The following is a 16,291-nucleotide window of genomic DNA, read 5'->3' on the forward strand; positions in this document are numbered from 1 at the left end:
ATTTGGCAACAGGGACAAATAGTGAAGTACATTTCTTATTTAATGTCCCTACAATCAATAACTTCAAACACTATTTAAAAATGTTTGACAATTATTTGAAACTTGAGTTACATCACTGTTGACGCTTCGATCTTTGGTATCAATTAAAAACAAATGCACTTTTTATTAGAGCTAGGTATTTAAATCCCGTGTAGTACAACAATTTCTACGTTATTTACAATATTTTGTCAGTTTCTATGTACCTGTCCATGTTTGAGTTAAAATGGTATTTAAACACTTCAGTTCAATGACAAATACCTCAAATTAAGAGTTTTCATTTCAACATTTAATATCAATTGACAGAATTAAAGTTTGTTTGTATTTACGATCCTCCATTCTTTAGATTGAAATTCTAACCTTTCTATTTTTTCTGCAGATTACTGAAGCGAAGACTAACGGTTTTAAATTGGGTATTGATACCAGTAATAGTTTTACCTTTGACCAGGTAAACTTGTGGTATCTGTTTACACGGTAATTTTATACAGGTGTAATACAGTCTCTATGTACATAATTATGATAGGATAGCACAGAGCAAACAGTCACTAGGAACAGAAGGTATGTTACTGACATTGTACTTAATGTTTTACACCTTTATTACTGTTAACACATAGTTTATGTCTTAATAGAAATTATACCATATCTATTTCTACTTTTTGAATGAGAATTATTATTCTGTTGCTTTTATTTTTTTCAAATGGACAACATATAAGAATCTGATTATTTTGATTATAAATTATGAATTTATGTATCTTGAAATTCCGAAGCTAGAATAAATTGACCAATTAAGAAATCGGTTCAACTTTGTATTGACTTTCAGTTTTAAAATATTGAGACGGACACTCACATCCGAAGTCCTTTAGGACAGTTAAAAAGAAATAGAAATTTGAAGAAATAGATAATATGAAACAAAAAAAGATGATTAAATGTAACAAAAAGATATAGACATGAAGATATAGACATAAACACTTTTATATCTTTCATATTTGGTAAATAAAAATATGTGTGTTATACACAGATCCTAGATAGTTATCAAAAGTACCAGGATTATAATTTTATACGCCAGACGCGCGTTTCGTCTACATAAGACTCATCAGTGACGCTCAGATCAAAATAGTTAAAATGCCAAATCAATACAAAGCTGAAGAGCATTGAGGATCCAAAATTCCAAAAAGTTGTGCCAAATACGGCTAAGGTAATCTACTCCTGGGGTAAGAAAATCCTTAGTTTTTCGAAAAATTCAAGGTTTTGTAAACAGAAAATTTATAAAAATGACCATATAATTGACCTAGACACTTCTATTCACGTATGAAACTTTTTTTGGGGTGGGGGGATAAGAGTAAAAGAGCGGCAAAAACATTGATCGGAAAATTAATCGAGGAAATAGGGAAGTATTTAGGGCAAATTGCAAGAGCGGATGATATCAAGTAAAATAACAAAAATACCGAACTCCAAGGGAAATTCAAAACGGAAAGTTCTTCATAGATAGCTAGTTCAAAAGTTAATACAAATCATACGAACAGAAAACAACTGTCATATTCCTGATTTGCTACATATATTTCCCGATGTAGAATGATTTTTATATTAGAATGTAAATGAATTGTGTAATCTAAGTCGTTAATTAATTCATTTAGAAATAACATGACTCTTGGCAAAGTGTTAATATGATTAATTTTCTATGGAATAAAAGTTCAATTTACCTTTTACAGTACTTAATAATAAGTACTTTAATTCTACTTAAACTTTCAATAGACTTTAATATATTTTTAAGAGGTCTCGTACCCATAATATGTCTTATTTTGAACTTTAATGCGTATATTGAAATCAAGGTTGAGAGAATTAAGCATAGTAGACATGAAGGATTGATCGATATAAGTTTAAGAAAGAATCAGACCGTGTATGTACATATTCAAGTTATGATATGAGTTGGTAAAAACAAGTGAGTGTAGAACTTGTTGTCTTACCAGAAAAAACCGTCTTTAATCCCGCCAAGGCAGGAGTTCCATATGGCACCCATCATTACTGAATGAATACAATAACATATTGCAGTTTATTCCGCTGAGGTACCATATAGAAATAGTTTGTATGTTTTGCAAAGAACAAATCAGACCCAAAATGATCTTTGTTCACATATTTACTTGGGGATCATCTTCTTGGTCTCGTTGTTACCACGTTTGGTTGAGTTCGAAAACCACTGACACACCCATGGATATGTCCTGCTCTCTTCTGTGCGTTCTGTGTTCATGTCTGATGAGTTAGAGTAGACTACCTGGTTGAAATATGTTTTCCTTGTAATCTATATAGAAAAAGTAGATGTATGATTGATTGCTGATGAGAAAAAAAAATCATATGTAAACAATACATCTAAATCAAATTTGGCATATAGCATCCAACAACACCCACTCACCAGCGACTCCCGACTAACAACAGAGGCATATATAATTCGATAAATAAGTTTAAGAACTGTAAAAATGACGTAAAGCGACAAGATGAATACAATCTTTAAAATTATTCTGAAAAGGCTTTGCTCATGAGATCGACAAGAAGCACACGAAACAAAAGTATAAAAGGGCACATCTAAGACAACCGCAGTTAAAAGCTAGTTCGAAACAGATTACATCAAATAAATAAATAATCTTTTCCAAAACTAATGTATCAATCATCCTAACCAAACGTTTTATCGTCTATACTTACGTATTTGGCACAACTTTTTGGAATTTTGGGTCCTCAAAACACTTCAACTATAAAACCAGGTTTAATCCACCATTTTCTACATTTGAAAAGAAAATGCCCGTACCAAGTCAGGAATATATCAGTTGTTGTCCATTCGTTTTTTATGTGTTTTGTCATTTGATTTTGCCATGTGATTAGGGACTTTCCGATTTGATTTTCCTCTGAGTGCAGCATTTTTGTGATTTTACTTTTTATACTTGTTTGGCTTTCTAACTATTTTGATCTGAGTGTCTCTGATGAGTTTTAATTGTGTAGACGAAACGCGCATCTGGCGAAACAAATTATAAGCATTCATATTGCTATTAACATATTCATTTCCTGATATTATGAGTGTACCTCCATATTAAGAAGCAACTCGATTATTGCATCAAACCATGCATTTATATTTTGGTACAGAAATGAATACAATCGTTAGAACTATTCGGAAAATGCTTTACTTATGAGATCGACAAGAAGCAGATAAAAAAAAAGTCTATAAGGACAGTACATTTGATCCGCCATTTATTTGTATTGGTATATACTTGTAGTTGTTTTCTTATATCAAATTATTTGTATAGCATTGTTTTCTGATCTAGGGAAAGGAAGATAAGAAGCAAGCATGGGACTGCTTAAAAAGCTTTTTGAAGAACTTCCAGATGACGTCATCTGTGCTCTCTGTAACGAAGTTTTCCTCGACCCAAGAGTTTTACAATGCAACCACATGTTTTGCAGCGCCTGCTTAGTACGCAGATCTGCAAGGATAAAGGCTGATATATGTTCAACATGCGAGACACCTTACCATGGATCTTCTTGTAGACAAGCTGACGAGGGATTCAAGCGAAAACTACTGAACCTTAATGCTATATGTAACTACAAATGTGGCATGAAAATTAAAATGGCGCATCTACCAGAACATCTTAAAGACGAATGTCAACAAGCACCAGTGCCGTGTCCTAATGCGATCAAAGGGTGCAAGAAAAAGGTGAAGCGGTGTGATTTGAATAAGCACATTGACGAATGCAATTTTCGAGTAGTAACTTGTGAAGCATGTGGGCATGTAACTATTTTCCAAGACCTTTTCACTCACCAAAGTAGAAAAAAATGTCTAGAGCGTAAGCTTAAACAACAAGTTATAAGGGAATTAAGACATGCTCATCAGGAAGTGATAAACCACAGGTCAAATGTCAAACGAGATCATATACGCCTAGACATAGAACAAACTAAGAAAGTAATTCAACATGCCCGTTATCTGCAAGAACGAAAACAAAAACTCCATCAGTTACTGCTTTCACAAAACAATAATGATGCCATCAACAGTGAATCTGGAGACAGTTTTTTCTTAACCGATCTAGAAGAATTGAAAAACAAAGACACTTCATTATCATCAACTCCTGTTCACTCTAGATCTACGGTTGGATCCCAGCAGTGTGATAGATGCCTTAAGCATTTCTTCCCAGGAAAGAACCATGGAAAATCTTGTCGTTGGCATGAAGGGGTATGTATTAATATCGACAAAGAATGTAATTATGGTCGAACATCTAGCACATTGGTATTTGTCAGAAAAACAAACTTAACGGTTCAAATACTACCTTCCGATACTATGTTTCGAGTTGTCGAATGACAAGCCATTCAATTGTTGGTTTCAGAATGAATAAATGGGACGATTTCGAAAAAGATGCAAAATTAAGAATTTGTCTTATTGTGACAGTTCTATTGTTCATTTTAAATTTTAAGTAACAACTCTTATGTTTTTTGATCTGACGGCCTTGTAAAAAGCCTAGCGAAGATAATTCTAATTATTTTTATGGTTGTTGGAAGAAAACTATTCATTACTTGAGTGTTTAATCTGCAGCCCCCAGTCGACTGTATAAAATCTATGGGAGACACAGTTATTGGGTGTAGAAATATAGGTACTATGCAAAAGTATTTTAAGATACCAAGGGGACTGAGAATCGAGACTCATTCAGTACACATCCTGGTTCTTACACAATGATACTAGTTCTGTGATAATTCGAGTTAAAGTACCACAAATTAAATAAGAGAAAAAAAAAACAAGTATAAACTTGTGAGTGTCGTTTTCAACCAACAATACATACTGAAAGCACCACCATTATAAGTCTTTTGTGCAAACTATTTTCTCTAACGATTGTATGAATGCAGGTGTTAATTAAGATGAATCTGTCAAAGATACTCAGAAAGTTAACAGTGGCAATGTTGCATATGGCTTTATGATTAATAAAAATATATATACAAATTATCTGAATGGCATAAATTTTATATAAAAGATAACGAATGGAGTACCTCACATCACCCCGGTTTTAGTGGGTTAAGTGATGCTCAGTCATTAGATTTCTATGTCGTATTGTGTAGAGTGTTGTTTTTCTTTTGGTTGTTTATTTTTCTTTAGCAAGGCATTGTAAGTTCGTTTTCGACTAATGAGTTTGACTAACACTTTGATATTCACCGCCTCTTATTTTTATAACTCATCCGGAGAAAATACTTTAAAAAATGAGAGTTTACCCAAGTTTTAAAAAAAAGCAGATGTTGTTTGAATATCAAAGAGACAACTATCGACTTGAGGGCGAGAATGCAAACAACTGAACAAAGACGTTTTTTGTCACTCATGTCAATTTGATTATTTACAATTTTACAGTAACTGTTATAAGTGTGTGTGTGGTTTTATAAATTTTCGAATTCGGACTGTTTTATTGAAAGATATCCCAGATGGATTCTTTTGTAGATCTAAAACTTGTTTACATAGATTTAAAATTTTCATTCTTTTTCTTTTCATGCATTCTACAGCCTGTAAGTATATGTTTATCTTATTCAAACTAAGTAGTTATGAGCATCTTTATTTAGTTATGAGGTTACTTATCTTATCATTTTCCTTTGTTTTATTTGGTTTCTTTAAGTATGTTTAAACTGATTTCCTTCCATAATCAAAACTTAATACAACCAGATACTAGTATGCTTTGTCTGAAGTCTCATATAACGATTCAAGTAACCCATATACATTTAGACCACAGAAGTTTATCTATAAATTTACCAAACATATATTTATTCTATACTAAAAAAAATAAGCGTCTGTAATGAGAATGAGTATAAATAATACAAGTCTTGGTAATTCATTACATATGGTCCGAGACCACAGTTCTGTCGTAGTGCATTTCTTTTAGACAATAAATGGAATTTAAAAAAATCATCTGCGCTTTTTCAGTGATATTTTTACAGTGTGTTGTTTTACTTTTGGGACAAGTTATATTAAAATTATAGAAAACTTCATAGGCTCTACCTCAAAATATGGACAATTTTATGTTAAGGGGGGGGGGGGTCTTGAAATCTTTTGACAGGTTTCAAATACCTAATTTTCAACTTTTTTCAGATGGACCAAATCACTACTTTACTTTAAAATGCATGACCCAAATTTCTTCACAGTGTAATGTCATCCCCCTACTTGCTATTTGAGGCATAAAACATGAATAAATACATTTGGAAGGGATTTAAAAAACATTAGGCAAGTAACACACTGTCCACACTATGGACAATATCAAGGGACGATAACTGTGTTCACGGACCATATAACACTTGGAACTATGATATCTACAGACCAAATGTGTGTAAGTGTTAGATTATACGTTTTTTTACATCCAAAACACTGTTGTACCTTGATTGGTTGTTGATGCTAATGCCACTAATATTAATAGCACTATTGGCTATATCGTTGCGGCTAGTTCTCATTTGGTGGAGGAAGCCGGAATGCCCGGTGCGAACCACCGACCTAACTGTCATATTTGTCAATTAGAATTGGAGTCAAACGTACCTGACACATGAAAGTTTGAACTTACAACCTCAGTGTTGATAAACTACTTGAAATTCGGCCACTCTTCTTTATATAAAAAAAAGAAAACTGAGTATGTATGTCACAATCGAATGAGGAGAAGAGGACCGGAGAATAGCTACATCGTCTAATTTAGCAGTCGTCATCTGTGACACAGATATTCCAAAACTGTCAAACACCTCAGCATGACGTTTATAAAACTTCAATACTGATAATAGGAATTATTAATACAATAGCTTCTTAACTTAAATAGAATAACTGGTAAAATAACTAGCTAGCATATTATCTTGCTAAAAAAGAAAATGTATATTAACGTGTATTTTTTCTTTCATGTGACTTGAAATGGCGACTTATACAGATTGTAAGTATTTTAACAAGTCTCGTATATCTTGTCTTTCATAAAAAATTATAACCATCTTGTAAATTGTGCAAATTCCATCTGACAAGAGAATATCACGTCTAGTGTAAACGCTGATGAAATTGTGTTCTTTAATACTTCTTTTAAGTTTTACATGTTGTATTAGAACCTGTAAATTAAGTTAACAAAAATCCATAATTGTTATGTAATCTAATTACATGAGATTTTACATAAGAGTACTCTTGTATCAAATGATGCAGACAAAACGAATTTATTCTTTTCGCTTGATTGAAAAGATGATGCTTACTCAGGATAATTGAACGATAATTTACTAAATTATTTACATTTTTGTTAGTGTTGGCGTTGAAAGGTGTCGTATGGAAACACGTTCTTACTTTTGGTAAATATACATTTAGTCTAATGACCGTAGTGTAAGCAATTAATTATCAATCAAATTGTCATATTTCCAGTACTAGAAATAAACTCTTATAGAGCATGTTATATGAAATATTGTTATACCAAATTTAGGTAATAAATAATATATTTTCTTTTTCATATCCTACTATGAACAGGTACCGGTAAGTCAATGTATTAGTAATATATAATCAAGTTAGCTGTAAATATTGTGAGATTTCATTAAAAAAAATATATATAACACCACTGAATCAACTTAATAAAATTGGTAAGCTAAAGTAAGATATTATATAAGCACGATGTTTAAAAAGCTAACACTTATCAATTAAAAACAAAGTCTTTATAATCTGTAATGATAGGTATTACTTTATGGTGTTCAATATTTTTCTGACATGGATACGCTAAAGTAAACTTTGAAAACAAAAATTGTATGCTAACTGTAGTCTCTGACAACAAGAATGTTTATTGAAATGGGGTTCGTGTTGTTTATTCTTTAGTTTTCTATGTTGTGTCATGTGTTCTATTGTTTTTCTGTTTGTCTTTTTTCATTTTTAGCCATGGCGTTGTCAGTTTGTTTTAGATTTATGAGTTTGACTGTCCCTTTGGTATCTTTCGTCCCTCTTTCATAAAAAGTTTTAAAATAGTTATCAAAGGTACCAGAGTTATAATATGATATGCCAGACGCCCAGATATATATGATAATATAATATGATTGGCAGTGGCATTCAATTTATATTTGCCAATAACCTGTTTTAACATCTAATGTTGAAATGTCATACTTAGAGTGCACAGGAATTATGATGTTAAATACATGTCCTCCTTCAACTATAAAGTTCTTTAGAATAACCTGAGACCAATCACTTGGAAAGGAAAACAATCTTAACTGCTGAAAGTATTAAATACATATCTAGGTCATAAATTATTAGTGCATCAAAACAAAGTGATGATTTGTTCTATCAACGTTGGTTTATTGGTTGATTGTTGTTTAATGCCACTATCACCAGCCCAATAGTCAACACTTCGGTGTTGACATGAATATCAATAATGTGGTTAGTTTTATAAATTTCTTGTTTATAAAACTTTGAATTTTTCGAAAAACTAAGGATTTTCTTCTCCCAGGCATAGATTACCTTAGACGTATTTGGCACAACTTTTTGGAATTTTGGATTTTAAATGCTCTTCAACTTTGTACTTAATTGGCTTTATAAATATTTCGATATGAGCGTCACTGATGAGTCTTATGTAGACGAAACGCGCGTCTGGCGTACCTAATTATAATCCTAGTACCTTTGATAACTATTTACACCACTGGGTCGATGCCACTGCTGGTGGACGTTTCGTCCCCGAGGGTATCACCAGCCCAGTAGTCAACACTTCGGTGTTGACACGAATATCAATAATGTGGTCATTTTTATAAATTTCTTATTTATAAAACTTTGAATTTTTCGAAAAACTAAGGATTTTCTTATCCCAGGCATAGATTACCTTAGACGTATTTGGCACAACTTTTTGGAATTTTGGATTTTAAATGCTCTTCGACTTTGTTCTTGTTTGGCTTTATAAATATTTCGATATGAGCGTCACTGATGAGTCTTATGTAGACGAAACGCGCGTCTGACGTACTTAATTATAATCCTGGTACCTTTGATAACTATCATTACTGGTGTTCTATTTCGTGGTGGTAAGTTTTTATTATTAGTGGAACGGGAGTATCCGGAAATAACTACAGACCTTTGGTTACAAAAATGATCATCCAAGTAAATAAAGATTAGAGTCGAACGCACCTGCCACCTGTGGGATTCGAACTAACACCCCTAGTGTTGACAGGCTGGTGAAACAGTAATTCTACTACAAAGACCACTTGGCCAACCCTCGATCGACATTCAAGTTTTTAAAGTCGTTTTTATGTCATGCGTTTTCAGTCTATTGTCGACTACGACAGTCTCTTTAGTATCTGCTGAGTCTCTTTTATAAAAAAAATAAGTAAAAATTTATATAAAAAAAATAATATCGTTATAGTTTTTGCAGTTGCAAAAAAATAATATAATACATAGGTTCATGGATTTCTTGTCGTTTATCACTAGAATGATTTTGAATGTTTTACCTTAATGTGAAACTACAACGTAAAAAGTAAAATCATCAAAATACTGAACGAGGAAAATTCAAAAAGGAAAATCCTTGATCAAATGACAAAATCAAAAGCTCAAACACATCAAAAGAATGGATAGCAACTGTCATATTCCTGACTTGGTACAGGCATTTTCTTATGCAGAAAATTGTGGATTAAACCTGGTTTTATAGCTAGCTAAACCTCTCACTCTCATGACAGTCGCATAAAATTCCATTATATAGTATCTAACATAGTATTTAGTAAATATGTCTATAAATGTCTTTTTTTTCATTTCATAATCTACTGAATCTGACTGACGAAACAGCTTTTTGTGAGTAGCTTTAACATTCTGTTAAATATCATATTTGACAAATAATATAACCATGTATATGCAATACAATACATGCAATTTATTTTATGAAACAACTGTGCAATTTAAACAAAATTCAAAAATGTAATTAAACAAACATTTTTACAGTAAAAAATACATTCCATTAGTTTGGAAAGATGATCTGTAAATAATTTAAAAGTTTCTTGGTGTAACAAGTGTAACTGTCTATCAATACAATGTCACTGACATTTATTTCATTTTTTTTTTCATATGCTGTTCCAATAAATTCAACAATAGGGGGTAAGTTTTTATTCATTTATGTGATCTTTTTCTCAATCATATTTAAACATACAAAATTCCACTTACGTCATTTGAAATTTATATGCAAATCTTTTTAAAATTAAAATTGTATAATAAGTACAGGAAAAGCACGAAATTTGAATTGAATTAACATATTCAATTTGATGAAAACATCATAAACATAAAAAAAAAGGAAGAATACACAAAACGTCAAATTAAACACAATATGCATTCCAACACATATGTTAATCATACAGGAGTCATCATATTCTTTTTGTGAAAATAGCCAAAATGTTAAACATCGTCATACTTTGTAAAGAAATAGTTTAAATACGCACACTTTTTATACATTTCCTCTATTACGAGTCTAGTATACAAGTATGTATTATACAACAGGTTAGCTGTAATTTAAAATGTTTTCTCAAACGATGAAATACAAAAAAGCCCTGGGATGCATGTAACCAAAACTTTTGGTTATGACCCACAAACGAAGGTTAAGGATTATTGGGGAATTTTGATAAAACTTAAGGGCATACGATACAGTTACAGGGAAGGTAATGACGTTGCTAACGTAAAATGTTATTTTCGCGACGTCAAACTATGACATATCGGTAAAAGATGCATTTTTCGACTGATTTTTATCATTCAAACTGATTTAATTTTAAAACGAGTGCATGGACCCCTATTTTTTAAAACAGCAATTTGTTTCATTTTGCAAGGAGATTATGTGACCCAAATTTTATAAAACTGTAAATAGCGCAATTTTTTAAATTTCGATAAACATGCAGCAAAAAATGACGTTTTTTCCTCTATTTATGAACATTTGATAAATATAGAATTATTTCGGAATAAAAATTGCATAATTTTTAATGATACATATAAAATAAAGAAATTACCCATTATTTAACAAAAAACAATTTGTGTTTATCTTTTAAAACAAAAAAGTTATGTCTTTCTTTCGAAAAAGAAAATACGGACACAAATCTGAATTTTGAGCAAATATACAAAATTTCGACCTCATTTTACTAAAAAAGTAGCACATGAAGGTATATTTTTTATTATATATTTGATTTAATCAGGTAAAAAATAGCCGATATGCAAATTTTCATCAACTTGTAAATACAGGTTCAAAACTGTATCGTATGCCCTTAATAGCTATGAAGAAGTGAACTTCGTACTTTTTTTGTCTTTTTAACTTTCTTGGATTCGAGCGTCACTGATGAGTCTTTTGTAGACGAAACGCGCGTCTGGCGAAAATACAAAATGTAATCCTTGTATCTATGATGAGTGTATTTAAATAATGACTTTCCATATCAGAGGTAAAGGGGCAATACATGAACATAATATACTAGTCATTAGAGTGATGTTTATTTGATAGACAGCATTGCAGATCACTTGTTAATTTGTTTCTATAATATTGCCTATAAAGATGTGTATCGCATAATTTGCATTGAATAGGTAAATTAATGAGGCCCCTCATGGGGGGGGGGGGTGTCCTAGTAATCACATAATCACCATTTTTTTGCCAATATAATCACATAATCATTAAATATTTGCTTATCTTTAGTAATCAAATAATCATAAACTAAAAATACAGTCCTAGGTAATCAAATAATCATGAAATATTTGGCTTAATAATCAAATAATCATTAAAAAAACGGCCAAGTAATCACATAATCAAAAACCCCATGAGGGCCCTCATTAATTGGGTACTCGTTCAATGTCATTGTCTTATACATTCACATCATATGGTTAACTTGGCAAAAATACACATAAAGAAACGGATACATAATGATCGATTCTAAATGTGAGGGTTTAAAAATAGGTGATTTATTCTAATCTGGTTCAAATAAAGAGATAAAAGATGTCGGTATGCGATGAGGGATAACAGTTACCAAAATATAGCAGTAGTTCACATACCTGTTCAAAATATTGTTAGGTTTACAGTATATTCTATATTGTTTGATTGTTAACATAAATCTATTATATATGAATTTCAATTTCACTATATTTTCTTCTTTTTTTCATATCACCTGCTGTTCACCATTACAACCAATCAGGGTGTAAGTATTAATTATCCTCTTTAATTTTGAAGACAGCAACAAGCAGTCACTCTTCTTTTGTGGGTTACCTTTTATATTCATTCCACAAGCTTAGTATTAGTAGAAGACCGACGATTTCCTACATCGATTGAATTTTACGAACAACTAAATGATATTCAGACTACTGTTGTTCAACAGAACATCATTATGTTATGATATCAATAAATGACATTTTTCCTCTTGATACTATTATTTGTAGTACTTTACACATAATAGTTTGCATATTAAACAAGATGTTTTAGCTCATTATCCAATTTTTCCCCATTTACTTCATTTTACACCTAAAGAATGTAAAATGAACATTCACATGCAATTATCATATTTAAACAATGCTGCCTGTTTAACTGGTTTTAGTCTCTACAGGTTTTATTTGAGATAACATTGCTTTGAACAGATACATGTAATACGAATCGTTTGTACCTATTTTAAGAAATGCATTAACCAGCATTTATATTCCATTTACAGACATGTCAGTTTTGTGGAAAAGTAGACTATCAGCCTGGATGCATGTCTGGATATCATGAAAGCGAATGAATTTGGTGAATCTGTGTGATAATTGTCTCCTGTTGAAGCAAACGAATGATCAGCATTACAATTTTTCACTCTAGAAACTTACTATGTTTACTAACTTTATATATATATATATATATATATATAACTATACCTCTTATTTGTTTGTATCTATTTATTAGTTATTGTTCATTCATATTATACACCTATACTATTGTATAACATAGTTGCAAAAGAATAAAAACTATTAACGTTATTGGTACCATTATCTGTAAACAAACTCATCATAGATACCAGGACTAAATTTTGTATATACGCCAGACGCGCGTTTCGTCTACAAAAGAATCATCAGTGACACTCGAATCCAAAAAGTTAAAAAGGCCAAATAAAGTACAAAGTTGAAGAGCATTAAGGACCAAAATTCCTAAAAGTTATGCCAAATACAGCTAAGGCAATCTATGCCTGAGGTAGAAAATCCTTAGTTTTTCAAAAATCAAAATTTTGTAAACAGTTAATCTATAAATATAACCATATCAATGATAATTCAAGTCAGCACAAAAAAAATCGACTACTGGGCTGGTGATACCCTCGGGGAAATAAATCTCCACCATCAGTGGCATCGACCCAGTGGTTGTAAATAAACTCATCATAGATACCAGGACTAAATTTTGTATATACGTTTAAACATGACATCACACATTGTAATTATGTGGTCCATCTACTTAATTTACAGTTACCCAATATATATCTTGATGTGCCCTGCGATTGTCTAAATGTTGTTTATTTATTATGAAGATATTGTTTCACAAATTATGAAAGTGTTAGTTATACTGCATTGTTGTAAACTGAAATATGTCAATTACCTGTTGAAAATTACCAACCTCAGTGTCAATCTCCAAGGCAAAAGAGAAACTTTACTTATATAAGAATTTAAGAATTCCACCCCAGCCATTGCATTCAATGAGGTGTTAGTTTTTATTCTCTGTGGGAGACTTCATATATACTAACAGATGAATAACAGGAATAAAATCACTGTTAACTTTCTTAAGGTTTGATAAGTGTATGTAGGGGTTTGTGATTAATATGTATACATCAAATCGAAACTTTCACTTTACACGAGTATTCCCCATGTTACAAACTCAAAGACAAATTGAAAGAGTTGGTAATGCTTTGTTTCATAAAAAAAAGAATGGCCTATGTAAATACAAGTATCTTGTCTTAGGGAGGGAAAAATCCTACTTTGAAAAAAAATTATAAAAATGATTCAAACAAAAAATTCTCTGAAAATGACAATAAACAGCTGCGCCATGAGCGCATGATACGCCAGACGTCTTGTGTGGAAGTTTTATGCAATAATCATAAATAGTTTCTGAGGAAGTTTTAAGCAATAACCATTTATTGTTTTTGAGACACGGCGGGACATGTGAACCCCCCCCCCAACCCCAACCCTGTTTTTTTTTTACAAATATCACTAAAAAGTATACAGATCTTTAGATTAATATAACAAAGAAGTGTGTAAAGTTTTAAGCAATAATCATAAATTGTTTTTGAGATACGGCACGACATGTAAAAAAAACCCTCCCCCTTTTTTACAAAATACTCAATAACTCAAAAATGAAAATTTGAATCATCACCAAAAAGTGTACAGATCTTTATATTAATATAACAAAGAAGTGTGTAAAGTTTTAAGCAATAGTCATAAATCGTTTTTGAGATACGGCGCGACATGTAAAAAAACCCTCCCCCTTTTTTACAAAATACTCAAAAACTCAAAAATGAAATTTTGAATCATCACCAAAAAGTATACAGATATTAAGATTAATATAACTAAGAAGTGTGTAAAGTTTTAAGCAATAATCAAGAAAAGTTTTTGAGATACGGTGCGACATGTGAAAAAAACAAACACACCCCTGTTTTAGTTACAAAGTGCCGTAACTCAAAAAGTTTAAATCTTATTTTCACCAAAAAGTATACAGATCATTTGACCATCATAAGGAACAACTATATTAAGTTTCATGAAATTTGGATAAGTCGTTCTCAAGTTACGGTACAACATGTTTACGCCGGACAGACGGACAGACAGACGGACGGACGGACGGACACCGGACATTTGTATACCATAATACGTCCCGTCAAAATTTTGACGGGCTTATAAAAATGAAAAATCTTGATTGATAATATATGTTACGTTTGTAGGACGTGTTTTTCAACAAACTATCGTCATTCCCTTGGGATCCAATTGTTTCCCTCTTCTTGTCGACTTGGTCCTTTGTTCTTATGAGGCTTTCTTCAAACAGGAACTTATTAGGAAGGAAAAAAAGATGTTAGCAATATCATTTAACTTTACTTTCTGCTATATAGATGATGTTCTGTCTCTTAAAAGTTAAATATTTGGTGACTATGTTGAATGAATCTATCCTCTTTGTGACATTTTTACCTTTTGTGTCTGTTTGTTTTGTTCACACATCATTGTCAATATAATGGAATTTGATGTCATACAAGTGAGAGGTTTATCTATAGCTATCAAACCAGGTTTAATGCACCATTTTTTACATAAGAAAATGTCTGTATCAAGTCAGGAATATGACATTTGTTATCCATTCTTGACTTCTTGATCAGTGACTTTCCGTTTTGAATTTTTCTCAGTGTTAACTATTTTTGTGATTTTGTGAACATACAGTACAGTCTGTTTCATATATTGACTTACATCTGTTTATAAAATTGACAATGACGGTAGGTAGGAAACAAAACTTTAAGATATTTATAAAACAGATGATTTCAGCTTCACAATTGAAAACTTTCCATTTCTATGTAGCAACATTCCAGCAGCGCCTGTATATAGAGTATATATCTCCAACTTCATACGATATTCCAAGGCTTGTATTTCCTATCATGATTTCCTTGATAGACGGTTGCTGCTCACTAGGAAGCTAACAAATTAAGAGTTTCAAATAGTGAAGTTGAAATCATCCCTTCGTTAATTTTACTGATGCCATCACGAGTTGATTGACTGTTATGGAATATCCCTTTCACAGATGATATCGGATATGTTCATTTTGTTGCAACTACAATCATGTTTTTTTATCACCAATTTGGCCTACCGAATTAGACTATTTATCAGGTTTGTAATAACATGAGCAACACAATGGGTGCAACATGTGGAGCAAGATCTCCTTTGCACTTCCAAAGCACCTATGATCACCCCCAGTTATTGGCAGGGTTTGTGTTGCTTAGTCTTTAGCTTTTTGTGTTGTGTCTTGTATACTATTGTTTGTCAGTTTGTCTTTTTCTTTTTTAGCCATGGTGTTCAGTTTATTTTTAACCTATGAGTTTGAATGTCGCTCTGGTATCTTTCGCCCTTCTTTTTCAAGTAATCTAAAACAATGTGTCAACTTATTCTAATACATTTGAACTATACATGAAACTAGAACTGTTTGTTGATTTGTTAAGTATTAACCTCCTACTTCAAGAAGCATCTTACCAAATGTACATCTCTACTCTACATGGATCTAGTAATGTGTCCTGGACTCCTGGTGTGTTATTTGGCTTATATTTGTGTTAGTGTTATTTGGGATAAAAA

General features: G+C 31.7%; 1 protein-coding gene across 2 annotated transcripts; it reads left to right on the forward strand.

The window, feature by feature from the left end:
• Nucleotides 1-418: 418 nt before the first annotated feature.
• Nucleotides 419-12,967, forward strand: LOC143045834 (uncharacterized). Of its 2 annotated transcripts, none has more exons than XM_076218622.1 (3): nucleotides 419-594; nucleotides 3,351-12,162; nucleotides 12,667-12,967. In XM_076218622.1, exon 2 carries the CDS (start codon nucleotides 3,368-3,370, stop codon nucleotides 4,367-4,369), a length of 1,002 nt encoding a protein of 333 aa, XP_076074737.1. In that variant the 5' UTR covers nucleotides 419-594; nucleotides 3,351-3,367; the 3' UTR covers nucleotides 4,370-12,162; nucleotides 12,667-12,967. The 2 variants fall into 2 exon arrangements, with proteins under 2 accessions (XP_076074737.1, XP_076074736.1); XM_076218621.1 differs by having other exon boundaries at nucleotides 421-594; nucleotides 3,345-12,162.
• The last annotated feature ends 3,324 nt before the right edge of the window (nucleotides 12,968-16,291 follow it).

Source organism: Mytilus galloprovincialis, chromosome 9, assembly GCF_965363235.1.
Source record: "Mytilus galloprovincialis chromosome 9, xbMytGall1.hap1.1, whole genome shotgun sequence".
Classification (NCBI taxonomy): Eukaryota; Metazoa; Mollusca; class Bivalvia; order Mytilida; family Mytilidae; genus Mytilus; species Mytilus galloprovincialis.

Excerpts from the sequence above, each read along its gene's own strand:
- LOC143045834 (XM_076218622.1), top strand. The coding sequence starts at position 3,368 with ATGGGACTGCTTAAAAAGCTTTTTGAAGAACTTCCAGATGACGTCATC.